Source organism: Denticeps clupeoides, chromosome 2, assembly GCF_900700375.1.
Source record: "Denticeps clupeoides chromosome 2, fDenClu1.1, whole genome shotgun sequence".
Classification (NCBI taxonomy): Eukaryota; Metazoa; Chordata; class Actinopteri; order Clupeiformes; family Denticipitidae; genus Denticeps; species Denticeps clupeoides.
In genome coordinates, this window is record NC_041708.1 from 5,862,793 (window position 1) to 5,889,492 (window position 26,700).

The window sequence follows — 26,700 nt, forward strand, 5'->3', positions numbered from 1 at the left end:
TCTTTATCACTGGGAAACAGTCCTTGAAGGACGCCATGAGGTGCCACCAGTGCAACTTGTGGGGATCTTCCTGATCCGTGTGGCCTGGCCTCTGCTCTTGCTGCCAGGAGGTCATGTAATTGGGTGTCCGTCTGGCCTGGTCTGAGACTTCTGCATCATTAGTGATCCTTTCCCGCAGATAGCTGTCTTCATTATGGAAGATGGGGACAAATGGCAGGTGGCTATAAACAGGATGGGGGGGGTGCTGGGTTAAAAATGTTTTCTCCCTGGTGGATTTTGCCCATTTGCTTTCTGGTGGTCATTACACATTGTCTTTCACTGAACGTGAAGGACAATGCATGGTACATTAGGGTCAGCCTCTCAGTCCCAGAATGAATGTCCAGGACTACCCCACACAGTTTGAAAAACAAGCTTTTGGACATGATATGCACTGGAATGATGAATATATGTGAGTTGTTGAGTTGTGTTGATATGTGGTGACTAAAGGTCAAATCATATGATTCACATCATTTCCCCACTCATCATTCATTCAGGGACACTCACATCTTATGGATGGAGGTGTATGGGGGGTGGGGTTATCATCATTCTGGAAGTCACCACTCCCGCCAGGATAGAAATGATTCATCATAAGTGATCATTCTGTATGCAGGCACCCATCTCTCTGAAGAGACAAATAGACCCAAACCAAGCAGCCAAATTTTTTTTTCCACCCATTAATTCAGTCAAAATTAACACGAGAACACAAAACGCCCTTTAAACAACAACCGACAAGATGGGGGCGATGAATACTTAAACACTCCTAGAGAGCCTATGGAATCTGAAAAGAACTTTGACACTTTTGACACAATATATGGACATGGTTATTGGCCCCTGTGGAGGGATAACCAGGCACTGCAGGTTGATGGCATAAGAAACATCTGCACTTCTGGCTGGGAGGGGGGGTTACAATTTTTGGTTTTCAGAACTGACTTTCTTCTTCTTCCCTTTCCCTCAGGTGCTCCCATTAGGGGTTGCCACAGTCTAGTTGTCTTCAAAATCGACATGTCAAACTTTCTACGGATGCCCTTCCTAACGCAACCCTCCCCATTTTCCTGTCATGTGTGTCCCCAGTGGCTGGGTTGTTTTCAGAACTAACCTTTATGTGTATATAAAAATGCTTTCTAATAATGTGATGTTGGACAGTAAGACAACAATTGTTGCCAAGATTTTTCTCCAGTGCTCCCCTTCTGTAGAAAGCAATATTTTCAGGTCCACACACTCCAAACTATTTATTAGTGCTGCCAACATCAACGTGATTGTAATGCTTGTGATTGATGTGGAAACTACCCCTTTTTCCCACCAGCTGCCAATCTGAAAATGCAAACCAGGAGATACGTCCTCAGTCATTTAGCTTTCAGTTAAGGCAAATAAAGGAAAATATCACATGCTGCATGCTGGGAATGTTTTATTCATTTGTGTTACCACCCTGTCCTTGTGGAAAAACAGGCCTCCGAAAATATAAATAGTGTTAGTGTGACTCCACTTTTATTATCTGCAAGAATATCTTGAACATAGCTTTAACTTTGTAAAGTTCATACAGTACTTTGCCTTGCAAGATGTATGTGCCTGGAGTTAATTTATGCATCGAGAACAGCAGCCAGGCCTTGTTGCCAGAGTCCAGCTCAACGCTCATTTAATACGACAGCATCCTGCTGATAGGTTTGGAGTGTATGTGTTCGGTGCCGTGTGGCACATGGTTGCAAATGAGTGGCAGGGCAAGCGCTATAATTCAGTTTGTGACGTTATGCCTTACATCACTGCACCACTGTGAAGTCTTCTGCATAATGTGGGAGCTGTCACAGAGCAGGCGTGAGGATAATGGATTGTACAATTGTGTCCGTCTGAGAGCCCCGGCGAATGCTAAACAGGGTGCCGGTGGACTTACACGCATACAGACGGCCGGTGAATGTGTGATTGCAGCCAGATTTGTGTCCCGCGTCCTCCACCCATCCAAGCCAATAAAGCCTAAAACTGAATGGCGAGCCTTAATGAGAATCCCACCCACCTGAAAAGATCTGCTCAGAAACCCCAAGGTCCCTTAGGATTAAGCAGCAAGGGGACAAGCTTTCTTGCTCATGATAATTGACAGCTTTGCCCTAAATGATCCCTTCTTTTGCCGTTTTTGTGGATAGCCACAAATCCCTGTATTCTTGTAAACAACAGATAGTGGCCACAAACAGAGGCTGAGCCGGCTGAAGACCACGCAAGCGCCATAATTCATGCGCCATTTATTTTTCCACTGTAATCTGTCCCGTGTCGGGGACACCGCTGGGAGATGCCTCTTACAGTCACCGTGGAGATCCCTGCTGGCAGCACAACAGTATGTCGTCAACCGTCATTTTGAGGTCACTTCTACTCAGTGCTTTGCATCTAGGACTAGGCTCCTATTAGACTATTAGACTGCACTTGTTTTAATTATGTTCGCAATCAAACGATAATTGGGATGAAACTGCCAAAAGACATTTAGGTTCATCAATGGGTGTGTTTAAAACAAACACTTTCCCCCATTGGCCCAGGCTAAATCTTCAATTTTGTACCATCACATTCACTGTATGTACCTCTTTTTTTACCCATTACAAGCATGTTAATACGGACTCTACTTTGCTTCAAACTTCATACATATGCATAGTACATAACACGACTGAAAAGTCATTTCTTGGCCAAATTCTACGTGCTGCAGTTACAGACTGTAACTCATCTACTGGTTATCAGACACCCTTTGCTGACGTTGTTATGGAAAGATGGACCATTCCCAGCGGTCCAAACAAACATGATCTACATGATGACAGATTTCACAAAAGGGGACTACTTGTCAACTGTCAAATGTAGCACTGTGCTCTAAGCACTGGGCTCCTTTGTTAGTGTCGAAGGTCAAAGGTATCTCCAGGATCTTCCTTCTCATACAACAAGAAGGAAACACAATCTATAATGTGGTTTTGGAAATGCAGCAAAATGACCAGTGTGGGTTTAGATCATCCAACGGGAGGACTTGTGAGGGTCTGTCTCCTCCCATTTAAAGCTTTTTTTCCAGACAGGAATATCTGCACACCAAGATACAGATAAATGGCAAGTGGTTATTTCTCGTTTAATAAATGAATACCATACACTAGTAAACAAGCCTCACACTTTTTTGGCAGCTCAAAAACTGTGCCTATGATGGGCACTAGTATTTTTTAATAACAATACACTAGTAGGTTTTTTTATGTACTGCTTGACCAAAGGCATGACATGCAGGGGGATATTTACACTGGCTTTGATTGAGATTGGTTGATTGAACAGATATTTAGCCAATCACAGCAAATGTGTCAATTAGGATTGGGAACTGTTCCTGTGGACGAATTTAAAGTGAGCAAAGCACTGTCCTGTTGGGGCCATACAGTACCAACGCGGCCTCATACCTCCAAGGTCGTGAGATCAAATCCTGACCTCACCATGTTATCTGTAAGTTTGTGTGTGTAGGGATGTGCTCCGGCAGTCACAACCCTGAGTAGGACTAAACACTCTAGATGTCCTGGGGTCGATCTTGGACGCACCACTTCAAAGATAATAAAATATTGTTGAAAATTTAAGGCCAAGGGGTGAGGCCACAAGTTCTTTCATTTTGTTGCTTTAACTGAATAATTCTAAACAGCGTAAGTTGACAGTCACTATAATTCTATTAGAATTTAGATCAGTTCAAGTGGAAATGAACCCCCCACTTTAAAAAAAAAAAAAAGTATTATACACCCCTGACTATGACCGATTTCTCATTCTCTCTACCTTTGCTCTTCCTAAATGATTAATGGCATTTCAAGGAGTGTATCTGTAAACCCACGGCGTTGGCCTAATACCAGTGCAGCGGAATTCACAGGAACATGTCTGGTGTGTCTAAATGTTACTGATGAGGGCTTGGAAATCGCATTACTCTCAGCGGAATCATTGCCGTATTTAAACTCTTCCTGTACTTTATTTAAACCCACGCGCTTGCACATTTCCTCATAAGGCCACAAAAGCAATCAGTTTTTCTTGTTGTGGGAAGCGTGTAGCATTAACATTTTGACAGATTTTCAATTTGAAAAAACTAAATGACTGGGTTCCACAGTGACACATACAATTCCATCTTCATAAAAGGAATCTTGGTCGTCATCTCTACAAATCTGGTAAATGCTTCAGTGTGAACCGACCTGAATCCTAGGATGGGACAGAGGACATTGACCTTGAGCTTAAGCAGCATTGGTATGAGGAATGTTCTGAGGGAGAAGTTTGTCAAAACGCATTACGAATAACATGCCGCATCCCCGGCGGTGACCTTTTGTAAGCCTCCTGTCTGGTCAGGTGTTCTGACCTGCGCCACTCGGGTGGACTGACCACAGACATGAACATGCTGGTCTGGGCATTTTGACTAATCTAATATCTATTCTTAGATGTCACCCACCGGCTTTGATGGATGAATTCTCACTTCAACAGAGTATACCACAATGTCAATTAAAAAATACATGATTAAATAAGAATTAGATTTGCGTGCATCCCTGGGATGGGCTGAGACAACATAGGAATAAGCAGTTTTGGAAAGTCATTTAGAGAGTGAATTTATCCTACAGGTAATTCATAAATGTGTTTATGCATCATTTATATATTCATTAAATATATAACTAAAATGGAACTTTACTATGAATGGTTTTGTTAATTCAGTTAAGTGTTAAGTCAGTTAACAGGCAATGTAAATATTTTTTTTCTCACAATAATGAATATCAGCAGAAGGTGTTACTCTTGAAAAAAAGGGGTCATCATTTATTATTGTCTTATATTCAGACCATATACAGCATATCTTTTAATAAGTCACATGCACTGACTTAAAAAAAGCAACACAAATTGTCAATTGAAATAGTTGTAGCATGAAAAGTCTGTCAACACTATATCAATTTGGAGAAATGACATTAACGACAGTTATAAATGATGATTTCATGTTTATCATTTGTCAAACAGGGATCTTATTCTTTTACCCTAAGTACCTTCATTGTGTTCCTAGGGTTTGATGACGGAGAAAGGTTTGGGGCGTAGTGGAGCGACCCTGTCTGTACCTTGTTTAAGGAGGTTGTGAGAGGATGAGGACAGGACATTCAATTGGAAACAAATGAAGTACAAAATGAGAGTTGACGTTGGCAGGCCTGACTTCAATATTTAATGCCACTTTTCATCCGTCTCACCACTTAGTCAACAGCTGTGATGCCCGTAGACCTATATTATTACAGACAAAGAAAAAACACACACACACACGCACATCTGCAACTTGTTCCGTACGCGACAAGGCTTATATAAACTGTCACAAACATGAATGCGTCAGTGATGAAAAGCACGACATGCTCAGTGGACTTTAGGCTACTGCACCCAGATGGAGCATTTTCTCACGCACCTTTCCAGGTTAATACTGACCTTTATTATAAGAAACCACCAAGACAAACTGTCTGAGATATTGGTGACTTGCATCACTTTTGGCCTGTTTACTTACATTTAAATTAAACCTCGGAGGCGACTAGGTGATTAAGTTCAATTAGTTGGTGACCATTCACATTAAGCGAACTCTCTTTGGGAGAATGAGGTAAAAAAACGAGTCCAGATGATTTTGCCTAAAATCATATGGGAATTGGTTTTCAATACTGAAAGTGAAAGGGATAGATTTTTTGTCATGGTGACAAACACGATGCACACCACGAAATTTGTCTTCTGCTTTTAACCCATCACCCTTTGTGAGCAGTGGGCAGCCATGACAGCCGCCCAGGGAGTGGGCAGTGTGTGGGGATGGTGCCATAGTCAAGGGGACCTCTGTGTCACCTTGCCGGTTTGGGATTTAAATCCGCTTCCTTACCAACTAGGCCACAACTGCCCTTCAATGTAACATCAAACAGTGACAGAAATGGAGAAAGTGGTAATGATAAATATGTATATAATCTCAAATAAATTGGGGATGTGGTGGTTAGTGATCCCACACCTCTGTCGATTCCCAGCTCTGGCTTTGTGTGTGTGTGTGTGTGTGTGTGTGTGTGTGTGTGTGTAATTTACAGTGTTGGCATGGGTTCTCCGGTTTTGTCCTGCCATCTAATGACATGTACACTAGGTGAGCTAGTGACTTTAAATTGCCCAGTGTGTGTGTGTGTGTGTGCCCTGCGGTGGGGCTGGCACCCCATCCTGGGTGAGTCCCTGCCCCAATGTCCTGGGATAGGACTGATAGTGGGTAATGGATATTGATTGTGTGAGTAAAATGAAATATAATTAATGGTTGATTTCATGATATATTGATTTTCCATAAAAAATAAAAACAACGCAGCCTGTAAATTAAATCACCACTTCATTGAGTTGGGGCCCTTTGTGCAGAACACCATGGAGGAGATCCATACTGATCCGGTCCCTGATCCTGATTAGCGTTTAAATCACAAGGGGTGAGAACTGGAGGGGCGTAAGTTTACAGTCAGACAAAATATAGTCATAAACAATGTCATATGTGTAGGCATTTAAGCCATAACGTGAAAAGTGTAAACCGTAAAGCTTGACAACCGTGTTTAATCAAAACATCATGCATTTCTACTTATCAAATGTTACTTTGTGAAAGTAACATTTATTTTTGAATTTACTTTGTGGAAATTGAAAAATTGCATTTCTTTGCATTTCTCCATGGACACATGAATATTTTATACTGAGGGGTGTGATATTATAAATTCACACTCATTTCTCTGCTTGAACACCATGACCAACTGCTTATAGGAGAGATATTTATGGTCGATAGAGATATTTAGAGCCTACGTTTTTTGCCCTACAGTTATGACATATGAAGCTCTAGAAACAATGAAGATATAGCAGCAAAGTTTCTTTTACATTTATCAAATATATCTGTCTATCTATATGAAGTGAAGTGAAAGTGATTGTCAATGTGATACACAGCAGCACAGCACACGGTGCACACAGTGAAATTTGTCCTCTGCATTTAATCCATCACCCTGAGTGAGCAGTGGGCAGCCATGACAGGTACCCGGGGAGCAGTGTGTGGGTACGGTGCTTTGCTCAGTGGCACCACAGTGGCACCTTGGCGGATCGGGATTCGAACCGGCAACCTTCTGATTACGGGGCCCCGCTTCCTTAAACGCTAGGCCACCACTGCCCGTAATATAGAGTATGTGGTCTGCAATTAACTGCCATTTTTATCCAAATCCGTATTGAAATTGGTAAAACTAAATATAATGTTACAGTAATAGCTTAATGCTATCTAAATTAGTTTATAGTCACGATTAAACAATATTGTAGTAAGAAAAACTGCTGATCACATTTTTATCCAAACCCGTATTGAAATTGGTAAAACTTAATATAATGTTTCAGTAATAGCTTAATGCTATCTAAATGAGTTTATAGTCACAGTTAAACTATATTGTAGGCATGTTACGTCCACAGCAGCAATTCCCAACTCTGGTGAGATTTGGTTGATCAGCTCATCTAATGGGCTTGTCGTGATAAAGAGGTCTACAGGACTCTCATTCTGCATGTGAAGTGGTGGAAAACGTCTAAATTAAAATATTCAAGTGCCTGCAACACATCTGAGTGGTTCAGTGGCTGCTCCACTGGGTTCTCGAAGGGCTACCAGACACGCTACTTCACAAATGAAGATACGAGCACGGGCCGCCAACTGGCGACAGCTCATTTCCAGTTCGGTAATGTGTGCAAGATTGGGTGGTGGTGCAGTTGATTATAGGATGGCCACCGGTGCGAAGAGGAATAATGAAGCGGACGGGAACGTTGAGCCGAACTTTCACATCGCGCACAGCGCGCCCTCCGCCATTAATCAACGCCTCAGAGAATCTTGGACATCTGATGCATTTCATAACGTCTGATTACAACAGAGCAATTTGCACAAGTGCCTCCAGAAATGAGTGAGGAACTTATAGGAAGCAAGACCACACATCAGCCATAACATCATGACCACCTGCTTAATATTGAGAAGGTTTCCCATTTTCTGCCAAAACAAGTGTGCAGAATAGCTCCTAAATGGGCCTAAACATATCATTTCCAGAGGACACCAGACAACATTGCACCCTTTTCGAAAAGCTCCTCCCAATTGGAACCTATAACCATGGCAATGCAATGTTGGCAAAGTTCCTCCTGAGTTTCAGGAAGGAAAAACTCCTCACCTTGCAAGGGTGTTGCGATTCCAGCCGTCATTGTCTGCCTTTAAAGAGCCACGATTACCATTTAAACGTTTGACCTTGTCAGCACTGTACCAAGACTTTTTATTAGTGCTGTTTTAGCTGAATTATGCTTGTTTAATTTATGGCTTCCCTCTCACTCACTATCCATTACTGCTTATTGCTAATCAGGGTCAAGGCTGCCGAACCTTTGATGGGACGTTGGGCATGGGGCACCGCCAGGGACAATTTAGAGCCACCAATCTACCAAGCGTACATGCCTTTGAAAAACAGGAGGAAACCCTTACAGACGCAGGACAAGCAGATTGCCTTTATATGTCTTATTAGTTATTTTGCATGTACATTTTTTCTGCAATCTTCTCAAGTGTAACATGTTCCATTGCTCCACCCAGGCGTTATGAAGCTCGACGAGGAGGCATAATAAAACTGTGAAGGCATCTCTGGCCGCCTGAGTAAGTGAAGGTGAAGCCAGCTTAGGCTTTCAGGAAAGGATGGACGTCCGGGGGAATTCTACATGACGGCCATTTAAAGCGGCCACCCGGCGGCATAGTAAATCGGCGAGTATCAACACGTGGAAAATCTTTTCCGGCCCCGCTCTCCTTGAAGGTCACCGTTGCTGCCAAGCCCCACTCCACTTTGGCACAGCGGCGCTTGTCAGCTTGGCTCCACAAGTGGAGCGTCTGATCCACTCGCCTTCCCCATCGCAAGCAGCCCAGCTGAGAGCCACATCAGGCTTACAGGACCAAATCACACGGACCATTCCCCACTTCACATGGACGGCTCCCACAGTCCAACACTAAATCCCGCTGTCCGTCACCGCCGGTCATCCATCACCGGGCCCATTTCAGCTCCAGCCGAGACATTTTTCATTCTCTAAAGCGCGCGCCGCTGCGACAGCGGAGCTGCCGCTCCTCTCCATATTCAGAGCGCACCCACGCGACCCCGCCTGTGAACTGTGTGAACGCGCAGGGGTCAGAGGTCACAGGGATCAGGTGAGGATGCCAGATGAAATATTACTTACTCCTTTGTGCTGACAGCCAGCACCCGTACGCTGGCAGACAGGATAAATGAGTGTGACACCGTGTGCTTGACCCCCAAAACCGGGGAGGGAGGACAGTCTGCGGCACACTGCCACTTTGCCTTTTTACCGGCAAAAGGTTATGTTCACCAAAATCAAACACAATTTTGTAATACATTTTTTTTATTCACATTAAGTGAATCCATAACATATTTACAGAATAATAAAAGCCAATTTAAGAAGTTTTTTTTATGGTTGCCAGCTATTATCAAAAATATTTTAACAAAATTTTAATGTGAACAATGCCCTTTTTTTTTTTTTTTTTTTTCAACACAGAAATCTCTCAAATCTTCAGATTTCTTGATCGCAATTTCCTCTTCATGATGTTGTGGTCACTCTCTTTTTCATCTGGAGTGGCTGCAGTAGTCTAGGAGAAGAAAGGAAGTCATTATATGTATGCTATTCAACACATTCGATGTGTATGATATGCATTGAAATGCATACGTAAACACTGACAGACCACACACAAGCACACACATGAAGCATTCGTTCTTGTGCTGCCAAATTGCACGGCTTTGATTATTATTGGGAATATTGTATTTAAATTTTGCAATTATGCTAAATGTTTGAGACTTTCTGTAGTTTTGTATGCTTTTGCAGCACGTGTGGAATTAAAGAAGCGTATAATACGTAATGGGTATAAAACAGAGCTCAGTGTGACTGAGCATCGAGATTCAGTCACACCAACTCTGTATTGCATATTACAGGTGCGACAGCTATAACTATGACAGTAAACTATTTGTTTATACAATTATTCAAAATACCACTGATTTAACAAAAAGGTTTATTGAAGTTCTCTTTAAGTCTAAGACTAGGGTCAACGGGAAAAAGTTCCATGAACTAAAAACAGACCCAATGTCCATTACGGCTTTTCCAATGCCATATTTGGACTTGGCTCCACCCCTTTGCGGGGCAGCACTTACTGGACTGGAGGTGAAGTACATGGGGGAGGACACCTGGGTTTTATACAGCTTGCGCTTGGTCCGCTTGGGCCTGTCGTGGTCTGCACTCGGGACCTCGGGTGAGTTGCCATTCACGGTCCCCATAATCTTTTTAGCTAAAGGGGATCATTGTTGGAGAGAGGGAAAAGAAACTGAGCCAAGTACAGGCACAACAAATCCTGAACGATTCACTGTAATGCCATCGATGCTCACCTTTGCTGCCAAGGTAAGTGGGGGAGCTTTGAATGAAGTCGCCAGTGTTCTGGAGGTCACCGTCCTTTCTGTCTCTCCGGCTTGCTGGAGACCCCCGCGGCTTTATTTGATTGGCTTTTCTGCCCAGAACGGTGGGAGACTATTGTTGGATGAAAAAACCCAGCAGGTGTGAGCAAAGGTCAACAAAAAAGCATCCTAACATCACAGCCAGGGAGGGGGACACTGTTAAATCAGAGAGTCACGAGGAACATGCCATTTAATACAATGAATAAAAATATTAATAATAAACAGTGATTATGATTCATTAAACAGAGCTATCTGAACACAGTTCTGCAAGGGAACTGTGGAAACCTTTATATGACTACAAAGAGGAAGAAATCTACAATCCCCTGCAAGCAAACACTCTCACTAGCTTTGTCCATTTGAGCTTAATTTAGTCATTAATTAAAGAAAATTGGTCCACATAATGATGTCATTTAGGGCCGCAGGGAGCCCTCCGGCATGCAGATCACTTTCTGAATGGGAACCGGCCTCACCTCTTCAGTGTTCAGCACTGAAATCCCTCTCAGGCGCATGTTCTTGCGGTTTGAAGATGCCACAGGACCCTGTAAGAAAACGTGTACACATTTTATATACCCACACGCACAATTTTCCTCCAAGGAGCTCTAGAAAATGATTGTTATTGTTGAAAATATTTATTATTGTCAATTTGTACATATAAAATCAGACAAAAAAGGAGAGGAAGGCTAGCTTGTCTTTAATGAACTGTGCTGTAAGTGCTTTAACTACAATTTCATCCACGGAAAATTATTATTAATATATATTTTTTTAAACCCCATGCCGATTTACAGTAGGATGTCTTGGGATGGCAGAGAATCGGCAGAGAGCGCTTCAGTGAAAATTCAGTTGCATGGCAAATGATTTAAAAATAAATATAAAGCTGCATACAACAGGCTAGTAGTGGGTTTCCATGACGATCGCCATACCCCCATCTCAGCACTGTTCCTCTTCTTGGCCACGCGCCTCTTGGCCGTCTTTGCCGACTGTTCCGGCTGCGTGCTGCTCGCGATGTTGGTACGGGGAGGGGTGGAAGAGACCTCCGCGTCTAGCTGATCTACACGTCGGCCTCTCTTTTTTTTTTTTTTTCCATTTTCATGGGTGGGGAAAAAGTAAGAAATTATTTAATTGATTTAATTTGGATAATAGTTTGCCTGCACACCCACATGCCATATAATTTCAGACGGGGAACCCTACACATTATTTAAGAGAACACGAACTAGGGCGATTCTTTTGTAAAAGTATTAGGTCCCGGTTCTTAAATCTGATTGGCTGATTTCACAGCCATGATGAAATATTCTCTGGCCACAAAAGACTGCATGTATTCTGCATAATTGCACTGAAAGCGACTTTTGCAGAGACGTATCTTTGCAACTGTAGCACATTTTGGGAGCTACACTGAACTAGAATGTTTTTTTTAGTTGATTAATATAAAAGTAATAAATGTTAACAAATGCTGAATGCTGCTGCATGTTGTTAAGTTGCGTCTAGCAGTTCTTGAGGATTGCAACGAAATCCAGTCAGGGCTCATAGTTTAATGGACACCCACAGCTCTACACTGACCTCTTGTGTTGGGAAGACGGAGTCCCGCTGTTTCCCACATCTTACGTACGTCTCCTCGCTATTCTTTGGCTGGTCCTCTTTTCCTGACGAGGCCAGCACTACAACGGCGTCCTGTTTCGCTTTTGGATGGTTTTGCACAACGTCCTGTAGAAGTGCAAAAAAGGACATTTGACGTTTGCAAACAAATGAGGAAAAAAGGGACAAAGGCAAATGATTCAGTTGTAAATCTACACAACATGCATGCACGCCAACGGCGTTACCCTGAGAGCTTGATTACCCTGCCGGTTTTATTACAACACATGGCGCGAGATTTTCACCACCCCAGCCGCGCCGAGTTGTTCTTACGGAAGGGGATGGGGAGGAATACGATCCCATTACCTCCTCCACCTGCTGTCTTCCCACTAGATCATCTGGAAGATTGCCCTTGGATCCACCCCCCTCCAGCTGACTTGGGAACAATCCAGATGCAGTTTTGTCTTCATTAAAGACCTGAAACAATAGAAGAAAAGACAAAAAAAAAAAAAAAAAAAAAAGTGAATGTAAATATCAGATGTTTTCCATTCAAATTATATTAATAGAACACAATGTATTACGCTAGTACAGTACAGAAACTTGTCTATCATGCTTTACAAACAGTCCCAAAATAAGCCAATCTGATTTGTCCAGTCCCTCTCAAAAACCCCACCCACTGCTTGAGAATAACTGGTAATATTCTTGCATAAGAGAACCTTATGCAAAGTGGCAGTGGTGGCCTAGCGGTTAAGGATGCGGCCCCCGTAATCAGAAGGTTGCCGGTTCGAATCTCAATCCGCCAGGGTGCCACTGAGGTGCCACTGAGCAAAGCACCGTCCCCACACACTGCTCCCTGGGCGCCTGTCATGGCTGCCCACTGTTCACTCAGGGTGATGGGTTAAAAGCAGGGGGCTGTGCTGCTTTGTATCACATGTGACAATCACTTCACTTGTCACTTGTTAACCTAGTATCAGTCATTAAACATTATTTTTTTTGATGAAAACTAACAGGGAAAGTACTCTGAACACAACTGTTGTATTTGATAAAGATTGCAGAATTTAAGACCAAAATGTGAGCAGTGAGAGGTGATTCACCGCTTTCATTTCACTGCAATAAGAAAAGACAGAACTTTTTGGGTCATGATGAACAATTTGGCCAAACTCATGGCCAGTGACCTCACCCAGGCAGCAAGGGAACAGAAAACTGAAAAACCATAGTTCCGGCCTAATGACAAACACACAGAGTACTTACAGCGTTGGGCTCCACCCTGGAATCGGTCAGGGTCCCATTCCCGCATTTCTCAAAGGCACAAAGCTGACGCCGCAAGGACTCGTTGTCCTCCGTGATTCGATTTATCTTCGGATTAAAATGAAAGATCGAGGAGTTGCGTGTGAAACCAAACCTCTTGTTCTCCTGATAAAGTCAGATTAAAAAAAAAAAAAAAAAGAAAACCTGACTCACTTCTTTTTGCAGGAACTCCATCTGTGACCCGCGTTCGTCCAGACTTCCTTTCAGGGTGTCGACGACGTCATCTTTTATCTGCAGATCACGGCTTAAACTCTGGATTTTTTCCGCGCAATTATTTACCTGCTCTTTTAACCTGTCAACAGGAGATCATGGACAAATTAGAAACTTTTCATGGCCTTCTTGGATAAACTATGTAATAAAAGTGCTTGGTCCATGAACAGGAAACTGACCCATAATGCATATGCAAACGAATACTGGCCAACAGTTTAAATATTGTCCATTTTTATTTTCTTCTTGACCGCTTACTACTGCTATAGGGATGCTGGACAACCACATTTGCATTTACAGTATTTATTAGGGGTGTGTATTCGCAAGGATTTCATGATGCGATAGGTATCACCTATTTTGTGATATATTGTGATATTGTACATATTGCGATATTCTACATTTCACTGAAAATGTAGAATATAACAGACTGACCACAGCATCATGTGTGTTTTGCAATTTCACTCTGCCTGAAATTCAAGTACCCAGCTGTAGAGCGCCACCTACAGGAGTGGAGGTAGTAGTCACACGCTGACTGACCTCACTAATGAAAATGCCAGACAGCAGCACCCAATGGACGAAATTTGTATACAGAAAAGTCCCTCTATCGATACAAGATCACCACTTAAAATATTGCTTTATAATGCAATATCGATATTTTCTAGCACCCCTAGTGTTTATCAGACACCCCTACCGAGAGCGACTTGCAGTAGTGACATGGACCGTCCCCTTCGAGACACTAAAGTGTCTTGCTCAGGGACACAATGATAGTAAGTGGAGTTTGAAGCTGTGATTTTGTGGTCTGATTCAGAGCCGAGTGTTTTACCCTCCAGGTGCAATCTGGTAAGAAAAGCTGGCTCTGTGGTGGGCATGGAACAGGAGTCACTGGCATCAGTGACAAGAGGACACCGAGCAGACTGCTCTCTGTAATAGACAACGACAGCCACCCTCTGCACACCGCTTTCCCAAAGCAGAAGAGCGTGTTCAGCAGTAGGTGCCTGTCTCATTCCTGCAAAACAGACAGGCTCAGAAGGTCCTTTGTTCCTAGGGACATGCAGCTCTTCAACGGCACACACAAGGGGAGGAGTGGGATCGACTTAAGTGTTTAAATCTGTACTGCACACTGCCATCTATATCATGCCTTCAACAGGGTGCCGTTACACACACACACACACACACACACACACCACACACACACACACACACACACACACACACACACACACACACACACACACACACACACACACACACACACACACACACACACACACACACACACACACACACACACACACACACACACACACACCCTGGACTGGATGGATTGGCACTAATTTCACTCATTACTGGCCTGCATGGTCAATACATCACATTGTCGTCTGTATGGGTAGTTTTTAACTACTCAACAAATGTTTTTTTTTTTTTTTTTTTTTTTATATTTGTAATTGTGTCTGTGTGCCTATGTGTATTTATGTTGTGTACATTGCTAATGGATATCCTTCTCTCTCTCTCTGGGTCTGGACTGCCGGAGTCAATCGTCCAGGGTGCCAGCCCACTACAGGGCTTGAATAACACAAAATATATATATATATATTTTAATATAACATTTCAAATAATGTCCCCCTCGGGATTGCCTAATATTCAACTATTTTGAAAAAAAAAAAAAAAAGTGTAATGTAAGACTTGCTTTTTGCACTCTCGAGTTGCAGTTTCCATTTCTGCCTTTTTCTGGGTGAGAATCTCCTCCAGGTCCTCAGCTCTCATCTGATGGCATTGGGCTGCCTTCAGACGCTCCTCCAGAACTCCCCGCTGGGTCTGTATCTCCTTCAGGAACTCCTCCAACTCGACCGGGCTCTCCAGAATCCCCTCGGAGGCCTGGAGCTGGCCGAGCAGCTCAGCCAGGGCTCGACGGCGAGTCTTCTCCATCTCGTCCAGCGTCCGCCTGTCAACTTCGGTCTGATCCAGGCGATTCTGGACCTCGTCCCTCTCCGCCCTGAGCCGGTCACAGCTCTGCTGCAGCTCCTTGATCCGTCCCCTCAAACAGTCAACCTGGCGTCCCAGCCGGTCCGCGTGTTCGCCCTTCGCCAGAGACGTCTTCATCAGCTCCTCGCACTCTCGCTGCAGACGGTGTACGGAGTCCTGGAAAGGCCCGCCGCTCTCCTGCCGCCCGGACCGCTCCGTATCCCCCATTTTCTGCCGCAGCTGCTCCGCTTCCAGGGCTAAGGACTCGACCGCCACAGACCTGTCCCGGGACTCCTCCTCGTGTTTCTTAATGAGAGCTGCGGCCGCACGCAGGTCCTGCGAAAGCTTGGCTTCCGTCTCCGTGCGGTTCCTGGCCTCGGCCTCCATGGCCGTCGCCCTCGAAGCCAGCTCGTCCGCCCGCCGCCGCTGCCGCTCGCGTTCCGCAGCCTGGGCACGGATCTCGCGCTCCAGTCGGTTCTTCTCGCCATTCGCCTCCTGCAGCGAGGACAGCAGGGCGGCGTGGGCCCAGGCCCGTTGAGCCAGCTCTTCCGTCTGATCCTGCAGCGTTCGCTCGAGGGAAAGCAGCTTCCGCTCCAGTTCGTCCACGCGCTCGTCCTCTGCCTTCGTTCGTTCAATCAAGTCTTCCGTTTCCGAGCCATTTACTTTGCCGACGCCTGTATAAAAAAAAAAAAAAGAGAACAGGAATACGGATCCGTTGAAGAGAACATGCAAAGCGAGTCATGAGATGATGCTGAAATGGTGCGGAAAAGCAACGCCGAAGCTTTGTAAGTCGACAGAAAAGGAAACAATTACCAGCAGGCGCTGTCTCAGCTTTTAAGAACGTTCGCCTTCTATATTTCGCTCAGCACAAAAGCTCAGCGGCCCCCAAAATGAATAAGGTATTACTTTTCGCATGTAAGCGTTGGCTTCCTGCAGTTTCCTGACAGCTGTTCTGCGAGCGAACGCCTACAAGGGATTCGATTCCGGTCGATGGCGTGAATAGAATGAAAAGGTTCGAACCCTGTTGGCCACATGCATACTGGCGGGAGAGTAAAAAAAGGAAAAAAAAAAAATCATTAAGATGCCAACCTTTATCGACTAAATCCTGTCTGCCGTGGTCCACCAAGGGCTCCCCTCGACCGCTGGAAACCTTTCGGCCCCCGTCGGAGGGACCGGGGGGGGTACATCTACAATTCCTCTGCAGGAGTAAGATCTCTTTCTTGATAGAGTCAATCACGGCTCTCTGCAGAAAGTTCAGAGGGAGAAAATGAGAAGTCGTGGCTTTTAGGTGCGGGTAGATTTCGATTTTCCAAACCAGCCACTTACATCTTTTGCCATTTTTTCAACGTTGTTATCTAGGGCCTCCTGCAGCTTGGAGATGCTTTCATCTTTTTCGTGGCAAATTTCCATCAACTCCTGCACCTTAATGGCCTGAGACTCACAACTCTGAACAGAAATAAATTTGAATTCACAAATTCATAAATTAACAAAATAGCTTCTGGTACAAACTTATTACATAGAATCTTATAATCTCACTCACTATCCATTAGAGGTATGACTGCATCCCATGAATTTTCTACATCAAAACATCACATCATGTGACGTTTTCAAATACAAGAGTCAAGTTCTCATACACGCGTGGACGCTTGGATTTGCTAAAATGAGCAGAAAAACTGTCCCCGCTCAGTCCATGTTCACCCAGTTATATATTCTAGTAGCTCTCCTTTACATGCCCAGTTAGTCGTCTGGCCCGGTCCTGATACAGATCGACTCTCCACCAAGCAGAGGAACAGAGCAGTCCGGGTCCAAGCTCCTTTATTATTTCATTTTGTATTACATAAAAGCAGTAACGTTTCATGTACGAGCGGTTACGAACCGGGCGTGGCAGAACTGAGGTGCTGTAAAGCATAATAAATAGAGAGCGTGATGGAAACCCCAGCAGAGGCCTGAAATTCTCTTTCTTCTCTTTTCATTCCTCTGCATGCTTCAGCAGATTTTCCTCCTCTACACTGCGACCCAAACCAGTCACGAACACCAGAAAAACGGCTGGTTCAGACGTACGTGGCTTCAGGTGAGCGCGGACTGAACACAGACCATTTTTCTGCTCAGTGGAGAAAATCTAAAGCCGCATTCAAACCAAAGGTGGTACACGTTAGGCTTGCCATGGGGCTCAGCGTGAAGAAATATGCGTGGTTTTCTAAACTCCTGGTAAGACGATAATGTCATGTTGTAGATCTCTGGATCCTTAGAAACTGTTAAGAGCAGCTTTTCCTCCATTCCCCCTTCGTGTGAGTGTTTCAAAGTGGCAGAAAGAATACTAGCCCACTTTGATTCTATTGGTCTTGAACGCCACAGCGTTCAAAGTTCAACTCAGCTCAGGCACTACTGCTGGCACTACTTTTTAACAAGAATAATTATGCCGCTGCCAGAAAATCACCATTATGATGATTCGATTATATTCATTACGATGTAATCGATTATGTTCTGCACTGCATCGATGCAGAATAGTCCATGTCTGCATCGCGACACATCGATTATACGATTAATTTCAACTGAAACTAAAATTCAGTACTAGAGGTCAGTCCTTGGTAACAAATCGCTGACTTCAGACATGGAAATACACACTCACACACACACACACAAAAAAAAAAATTAAACCTTCACATCCCTGAAACTGTAATTTTGTTACATATAGAATGTAAGTGGAATATATAAGATGAAGACATGCCTTTTGCGCCTCCAGCAGCAGCACGTTTGATCTCCCCGCATGCTGCTGCAGCGCTTCCAGCTCTGAAAGACAGAACAAGAGTCGCTCAGGGGTCCAGCGGCCGACAGGCTGAGATCACAAAGAAGCGAGCAAAACAGGAAGTGAGCCGCACCGCTGGCTTTCTGGTGCAGGAGCTGCCGGCTGTGGAGCAGATCCTCGGAGAGCTCAGACAACTGCCGCTGCAGGTCGCCGGCCATGCCGGGCGAATCTGGGACACGGGCGAGGCAAATATGTGCCGCCTCAGCGTCCCCCTTAATCTTCACCAGGTCGTTCCGCACGGCTTCAATCATCTCGTCCAGGAAGTCAATCCCTTCACCCTTATTAACAAAGAAAATTAATTAAGCCCTTCTCTAAACAACACTGGCTGGGCGAGATTCTTTGTCTGGGTGAATATTGAATACATTGCAATAAATGCATCAGAATAATTGTCTAACAAACCTAAAATGCATTATTTAAAAGCATGTGTAAAATGTCTCTCATCAACATCAATGGACAAAGTCTTGTATCTATATATCTATGTATATATCTACATATATCTCCATTCCCTATTTATTGATTTAGTTATTTTTCAGTCCATAAGATTTTTTTATTCCTTTATTACCTTTGTGGCATTTTGACTCGCAGCTTCTGAAAATTCAGCGGTGTGTTTCCGGACCAAATCTTTCAATATCTCCAACCTCCTCTCAGCTCTCTCTTCAACGATCTCCCTTTCTTTCTGCAGGCGTTCGCTGCACATGCACATTTAACATATATTTATTTTTAAAAAATGGATGCTAGTGGTCACAGATACCAAATAATAAAGGTTTTTTTTTCTCCTTCAGTCTTACTTGTAGTCTCTCTCCATTTTAGAGAAGAGCTCCATGAACTCGTTTGTCACCTCCTCACGAACGCGAATCTCAATAGCCAACATCTCAGAATCGTTCCTTGGCTCCTCCACATGGGAAACCTGTGACTAAACCAAAAACACATTCATTTAAAGGATTTTTTTTTATTAATATATATATAATATTAAAATATATATAAATAATTGTGTTAAATTCTGAGATTGTGTGGTCTTGCAATTTTGGCTGTAATATATAGATAGCTTCTCAAAACACACATGTTCATCTTCTCCTGCCTCAAGAACAGTGTCTTCTTCCATTGAATCATCGCAGCTGTCCTCAGCATCATCCTCCTCCTCAGCATCATCATCCTCCTCAGCATCATCATCCTCCTCAGCATCATCCTCTTCCACGTCCTCCAAGGTTGTTTCCCAGCCCATTAGAGAGCTTCTCCTCGTGGCCCACTGGTTCTGTGCGCCTGCGTTGTTGATTATGAGAGACACGTCCCTGGCAGACCTTTTAAGATTGGGTAGGACTGGTTTTGAGTTGAGAACCACCACCTGAAGGAGAAATAAAAGAATCCAATATTGGGGCAAAAGGAGAAAAAAAAGTCATTTTTCCTTTTACTGCTTTAAGGACCAAGCAAGAGTCAAAAAGTGCTAAAAGCAAAATCTGAAAAAATAAAAGGTCTAAAGAAGGATGATTAATTCCACACAGGGCAGGTTCTGGACAAAGGACACATTTGCAAATCGCACCAGTGCACCAAGTTGGAAATTATACCCATGTTGTCTCTAAAAATAGACTCAATATGCAAATAGACCATGGTCACAATCTGGGAGCCTGGTAGAAAGAGACAGTGGCATGCAAAAGTCTTTGCACCTTTTATTAAAACCTGTTATTGTGAACAGTTAAGTGAGCATAAGGCTAACCTACTGGGGAAAAAAATAAATACTTTGGAATCAATAAAGTATCCATCCATCAAAAGGCATCAATTTAAAGATTAAAACTGATTGTAAATGCCTCTGGATAAGGGCGTCTGGTAAAAAGCTGTAAATGATTACACTTCTTATTATCTTCTTACTCCTCCAGGTCTCAGATAAGTTTGACTAATAGTTCCAATGCTTTCCAAGCCTTCTCATGCCACCATAGTGCAACAGGGTGCAGCTGGTACGGCACCTTCTGAGCCACGGCGGAGAACTTCAGCACATTCAGCGTCTCGTCATGCATGGAGGCGCATTGGTTGATGTTGACAATCATGCACACTTTGCCCTGGCCACAGAAGAAGCCCTGCAGGTAGTGGGTGAGTTTGCTCTCGCGGAAGGGCACATGCTGGTGGAGTCTGTAATGAATTTACAAAAATAAATAAATAAATACTTTTTTTTTTTTTTTTACATATGTCAAATTTGACTTTAAACTAGTGAAGAATCACGATTGGTGCATAGCGCTGTGTAGTGCATAGCCCCTAATGTCATACAATGGCACCACTTTTTTTTTTTTTTTATACAAACCAAACAAAGGACATACTTTTGCTGAGTCTGGCTGAGTTTCAGGGCATTGATGCACTTTCCCAGGGTCAGCAGGGAGGTGTTGATATTCCCAGCCTCTTTCAGTCGTTCGCCCATGTTCTGCGTTTTGGCGCATCTCTCTGACCCAGCCAGGTCGCACAGAGACAACCTTGAGAAACGAGGAGGAGAGGGGGTAAAAAAAAAAAAAAATAAAAAAAAAAAAAAATAAAAAAATTTTTACTGCAGGGAAGCTTTTACCGCCAGGCCTCCAGCTGAGTGCCTAGAATGAGTGTGATGCAACTTACTTGCTGATTGACTGAACGCGAGGGACGCCAGTGTCTTCTATCCTCAGAATTCGGACAGAAAATATACTGTGGCTAAGCGGGGGGAAAAATGAAATCATACATACTGCGCATACATACACACATCATGTTCAAGTTGATTAAATTAATTTGCGGGAGGCGGCCATAAAAGCGAAGAAGGTTACCTTCTACTGGAAGCATTGTTGAGTTTTGTGGAGGAGAAGCTCTGGTTCTTCCTTCCTATTTTTAAGAATCTGTAGGCCTCTTCTGCGCTTTGAACGTGGACCCACTTAAGATCTGCATAATGCATGAAGTATTATTATTTTCACAACACTGCAAATTTTTTAGTCATTTTGCAGAATTCTCAAAAAAAAAAAAAAAAAAAAAAAAAAAGTCCTTCATTTAAAGTCACAACTGCACATGATATATCTGTTCTCGTATATCAATTTCTCACTCATTTTGTGTTTTACTAGACCCATGTTGACTTTGGATGTGGTTAACAAAGGGAACCAAAAAAAATTCTCAAAATTTGAGGAAACAAGACACAAAATCTGTCACTTTAAACGCAAAAGAAAAACCACATATGGTATACCTATCTGACAATGTCTTCATAAAATATACTAAATGGCTAAAAAAGTAAGGGCAACCTCTCAGGTTACATTTGATCATTTTACTCCAAAATTCTCACCCTTGACAAAAGTGTTGCCCTTGATGTCCTGCGAGAGTCGAAGAATGCTCCTCCTCTGTGATCCGTTGGGATGGAGCTCCAGCAGGTCACGGATGCTTTCGTTGTATATCTCACAGAAGGACACCCACACCGAGAACTTTGTGTTTGGGTCGCATTCCAAAAAGAGCCTGTCCTCCTCCATCTGCATATCTGCATCACTAGATGTCGAACCTACAAACAGCAAGACGTCATGTTGGGTTTTAACGGGCCCAATATCACCACATTGAAAATACAGTAAAAGACAGTACAAGTGTAAATACTTGCCATCCAGTAAAGTTTTACAGGTGGTGTTGGTTGGGTTTCTGTGAAAGTCATTCTGAAACAGACAAAAAGAAGTAAAAGTTACAAACTTTCCCCCATCGTAACAGAGCCAAGATCTGTTTCCAACATAACATTGTATGGCTGATCAGTGTTTAACTAATTTTATTGATTCTATAGCACTTGCCTCATCAGCGTGCAGTGTTCCTATTTAATAAGCATTTGGTTAGTTTGTGATGTGAACCAACCAGCCAAGAACAAACTAACACCGTGGGGGGCAGTGGTGGCCCAGCGGTTAAAGAAGCGGCCCCGTAATCAGAAGGTTGCCGGTTCGAATGCCGGTCCACCAAGGTGCCACTGAGCAAAGCACCGTACCGACACACTGCTCCCCGGGCGCCAGTATGGCTACCAACTGCTCACCAAAGTTGATGGTTAAAAGCAGAGGACACATTGCGTTTTACATTTACATTTACAGCATTTATCAGACAGTGTTCCTATTTAATAAGCATTTGGTTAGTTTGTGATGTGAACCAAGTGATGACCTCTGCGCTTTGAGCACCACCGTGTCTGGCGGCTAAATCTCCACGCAGTCCTAATATATATCCATAATTTGGTTTTTACATGACAAAAGGAACAAAGATGGCCTTATCCAGAGCGACTTACAATCAGTAGTGTCTTGCTCAGGGACACAATGGTAGTAAGTGGGATTTGAACCTGTGTTTTCTGGTTCATTGGCGAGTGTGTTACCCACTAGGTTACTACCACCGTTGTCACCGTGCGTTTTGTCACCGCGTGCTGTGCTGCAGTGTTTCACAATCACTTCACTTTTCAAACACGGTTTATGCATATAAATGTATTATTTAATTTATGCGAATTTGCAACTTTATTACGAACACCCAATGTTTGTGAATATAATTGATTAGTTGTCTGTCGCATGAATGGTACGGTCCACATCTATAAAGGGAATTTGAAGCGATTTGAGAAGAGATGAGGTGAAGATATGATTAGAGAAGGGAATTGAGTGGAGTCTAATTGGCGGTTGTAAGTAAGGTTGACTTACGTTTTATTATTTATATTTTTATAAAATTATAATAATTCCACAAACGGAATCTGCTTTCGAACTGCAAGCACTTTGTGTCTCCATCCCTGCCACCATCACCGCTCAGCTAGCCCATCATTTATGTTAAATCCACAAAAACCGAGGCCACAGGGCAGAGAAGAGGGAATCCACAACATCACACCTCTTTCAGGCGTCGGAGGAGGTTTTTCTTGGCAGTGGTCTCGTCTTCCTGCTGGTCTTTAGTGAGCCTGATGAAATCAAGGCATCTGTGAGGTTTGATGTTGTTCTGCGTGTAGACGCGGTCGCCGATGCTGCCAAAGATCATTTTTAGGGATCGCGGCAAAATGCCACAATCGGATTCAGGTCCTAAGAAAGCAAAACAGCTCATGGTTACTAAAATGCAAACAAAATGTAACATGACATTTAATTTGCTTTTATACAAGTCCTGGTCCCCTAATACTGTTTCTGAAGTGTCTTTCTGAAATTCAGCCTTTGTGCAGAATTACAGCCACTTTTAGACAGTCCCACAATGAGATTTCCCCAGCACAAGGAAATCTAGTGTCTGTGGCTTTAAATGCAAATGAGGAGAAGAGAGGCCGGACAAGGAGGAGAGCGGCCTATAGAAGTTGAGGGTGCATTCACGTAAATGACGTCATCAACACCATTCACCACGTTTGGGCAGACAGGAAGTTGTGTCTGCGCTTTTTTTTTTTCTTTTAAAAATTATCCCACTGGTTTTTCAGAGTCTCGCATGACTGAAGAGAAAATGCAATTTTTTACATCCAATCAGAGAGCAACCGTAATGCTTCGCACGTTAGGAAGCCATGTTAGTTAGAGGGGTGGGAAATTCTCTGGGCAGAAAAAGCATGAGAAACAGGAGGTAACTTTTCCCCTTATGACGTCATAAAGGGAAAAATTCCACATCCGAATGTCTGAGCTGCCGCTCTCTAAACTGCAAAAGAGGACGGCCAAAGCACTCTTTACACCTATCGCCATTTCTAGCCCCTGCTGACCATAGACAGGCTAAAAGAACTCATATTAAATCTTAATTTCACTGTGTGGGATTATTTTTCATGATTTCAGTCAACGCAGACTGCCACTTCATTTATCCATTGGAATCCCATGTGAGTTTTACCCAAAAAGGTGAATGTCTTCCCAGCATTTGTGACACCATAGGTGAAGACTAGAGAATTCCCTCCGTCAAGAACGTCTTTAACCAGACTCTTCGCTGCTCCATCAAACAACTGCCGCTGGCTGGTCTCAGGCCCATATACCTATACAATTAAAATAGTGGTAAATGGTAAGAATAGTAATAACTCTTGATAAAAAATAAATAGTTGATCAGAGAATCGCACCGTGAAGAGTCTGCGCTCACCTTGGAAAACGTGAACCTCTGCGCAGTCTGTGCCGATTTCTCACTCAGTCGGGCGGACAGTGACGACCTCGGCGCTTTGAGCACCACCGTGTCTGGCGGCTCAATCTCCACGCAGTCCTAATTTTGTTTTCACATGACAAAAGGAACCAAAAAAAAAAAAAAAAAAAAAAAAAAGAAACGTTAATGTCATCTATACTATATACAGGTCTATGGGGAGACTAAAATGGGATTTACATTTACAGCATTTCTCAGAGCGACAATCAGCAGTTACAGGGACAGTCTCACTGTTGTGCAAACAATTTAATCTGGAAAAAAATTATCTAGATTTCGAAATCCATTGTTTTCCTATCCATAACTTTTCCATAGGCCACCAGTTACGTTGCTTGGTTGTGGTGCTGCCTGTGGCCTTGGGGTTTATGGGTAAATGTATTACCCACTACGCCACTACCACCCCTACAAAACTAAAGTGAGAAAAACATCTGAAAGCTTCGGCAATGTTCAGTCATGATCCCAGGTTTAAAAGACCTGTGCTCCAACCAGTGAGCTATGAAGCCAGTATACCCCCGTATCCCCAACACAAAACTCAAACTTCCAGAATTTACCACCAAAAAGAAAAGATTCTCACACACACACACACACAAAAAGGCTAAATCTACCTGTGACTCTCCTCCTTCATTTTCTGCAGTGGTAAAGGGACGGACGCGCAGGTAGACCTGCAAATGTTCTTTGTCCAATGATAAGGAGACCTGTGAAAGTATAACAAGACCACATCACTACAACAACAAAAAATATTAAGATTATAATCCAAACATTCACGCCATTTACCAGACGCCCCTTTTCCAGGGCGACTTACAATCAGTAGTTACAGGGACAGTCCCCCTGGACACACTCAGCGTAAAGGGTCTTGCTCGGGGACACAAGTGTGTCACACGTGACAACTGGTCACTTTCACTTATAAGTGGGGTTTGAAGCTGTGACTTTGGGGTCTTCGGATTCGTAGACAAGTGTGTTACACACACTCACAGTCAAACATGGGTGATACGCCCACCTCAGGCTTAACCACAGATAACATGGGGCAGTGGTGGCCTAGTGGGTAAGGAAATGGTCCCGTAATCAGAAGGTTGCTGGTTCGAATCCCGATCCGCCACACACTGCTCCCGGGGCGCCTGTCACGGGTGATGGTTAAAAGCAGAGGGCACATTTCGTTGTGTCACCGCGTGCTGTGCTGCGGCGTTTCACTATCGCCTTCCATTTCACCCGGTGTCTAGTGAGCGTGCATCTGCAATATTTCTCTGTGTAATTATATTTCAGGCGTCCATTCATAATGCCCAGACAGTGGCTTCATTTATTCCCCTTCAGGCCAATCGAAGGCTGTGAAATAAATGACCAGCTTTTTTTGGATATGAGGAAGTCAATGACCTAAATAATTCATGGCCTGTTTTTTGTTTTTTTTCGATCGGCGTGTGTTTACTACGTTCCTTGGTGTGAAGGGGATTTTCCGGAATGATTTGTAAAAGATGCACGTTAACGTCATGCGGAAGGAAGAAAGAAGAGGGATGCGTGGCCGTTCTGCCCGTGACATGCTGCACGCGTGCCGGTTACACACAAATTGCACTATACGGCAGGGGTTCATCTTGCACTGTTTTTGCATCATTTCCTTCTCAACAGCGCAGCCTAAAATAGCCAGCGAGCAGGCACGAGTGCTTATTATTTAAGGCTAGCGTTGCACCGCAAAGGAAGAGTCGAAACTGCTGTAAAAAAAAAAAAGAAAAGGCGAAGGTCGAATCGCCAATACCTGGGACGGGGCCGATGCGTCCGAGAAATCAGCCAACAGGTCCTTCCGCAAGTCCTCCACCGCCACAGAATGCGCCCTCCCCCCTTTGTAATTTAAACAAGACTCCATCATTTTGGCAGTGGGCTGCAAGACCTTTAATTTGATTCATGCAAACAACAACAACAAAAAAAAAACGCCGTTAGCAAAATTAGCGCGTCACAAAGATAACTTAACAAAACCAGTCTGTGTTGCAACCCATCTACGTCTGTTTCGGTAAGAGCACATTTCTAATTTCAATTCGCTAATCTGATCTAATTACGTTTAGATAAGTGATAAACTATCCCATCGACTACACTCAAACAACAGCAAACCACTGTAGTTTGTTGCGAGTGTACCGCGGGCTGGCATTTGAACTCAGCCAATCAGAGCATCTCGCGGCCGCAAAGGCTCTTGGGGGAATCTAAAATGGCTCTTTACAGTGACTCGGTTCACCTTGAATAGCTGGATCGTTCGGCTTCCAAACTGCTTTCGGTTAATTTGTCGCCCGTGCCATTATAATGTTA

The 26,700-nt window shown here is 43.6% G+C and overlaps 1 protein-coding gene across 1 annotated transcript; it reads right to left on the reverse strand.

Moving 5' to 3' along the window:
- Window positions 1-9,554: 9,554 nt before the first annotated feature.
- kif20bb (kinesin family member 20Bb) lies at window positions 9,555-26,492 on the reverse strand. Its single transcript, XM_028960213.1, has 28 exons — window positions 26,159-26,492; window positions 25,020-25,109; window positions 24,364-24,480; window positions 24,124-24,262; window positions 23,170-23,354; window positions 21,935-21,986; window positions 21,632-21,841; window positions 21,129-21,240; window positions 20,947-21,018; window positions 20,661-20,810; window positions 20,313-20,475; window positions 19,415-19,696; window positions 19,143-19,267; window positions 18,917-19,043; window positions 18,428-18,632; window positions 18,277-18,338; window positions 16,875-16,994; window positions 16,638-16,791; window positions 15,274-16,222; window positions 13,533-13,671; window positions 13,323-13,427; window positions 12,405-12,548; window positions 12,060-12,203; window positions 11,426-11,569; window positions 10,976-11,044; window positions 10,440-10,578; window positions 10,209-10,342; window positions 9,555-9,652 (listed from the first exon to the last, which is right to left on the reverse strand). Exons 1-28 carry the CDS (start codon window positions 26,267-26,269, stop codon window positions 9,569-9,571), a joined length of 4,527 nt encoding a protein of 1,508 aa, XP_028816046.1. The 5' UTR covers window positions 26,270-26,492; the 3' UTR covers window positions 9,555-9,568.
- Window positions 26,493-26,700: the final 208 nt, after the last annotated feature.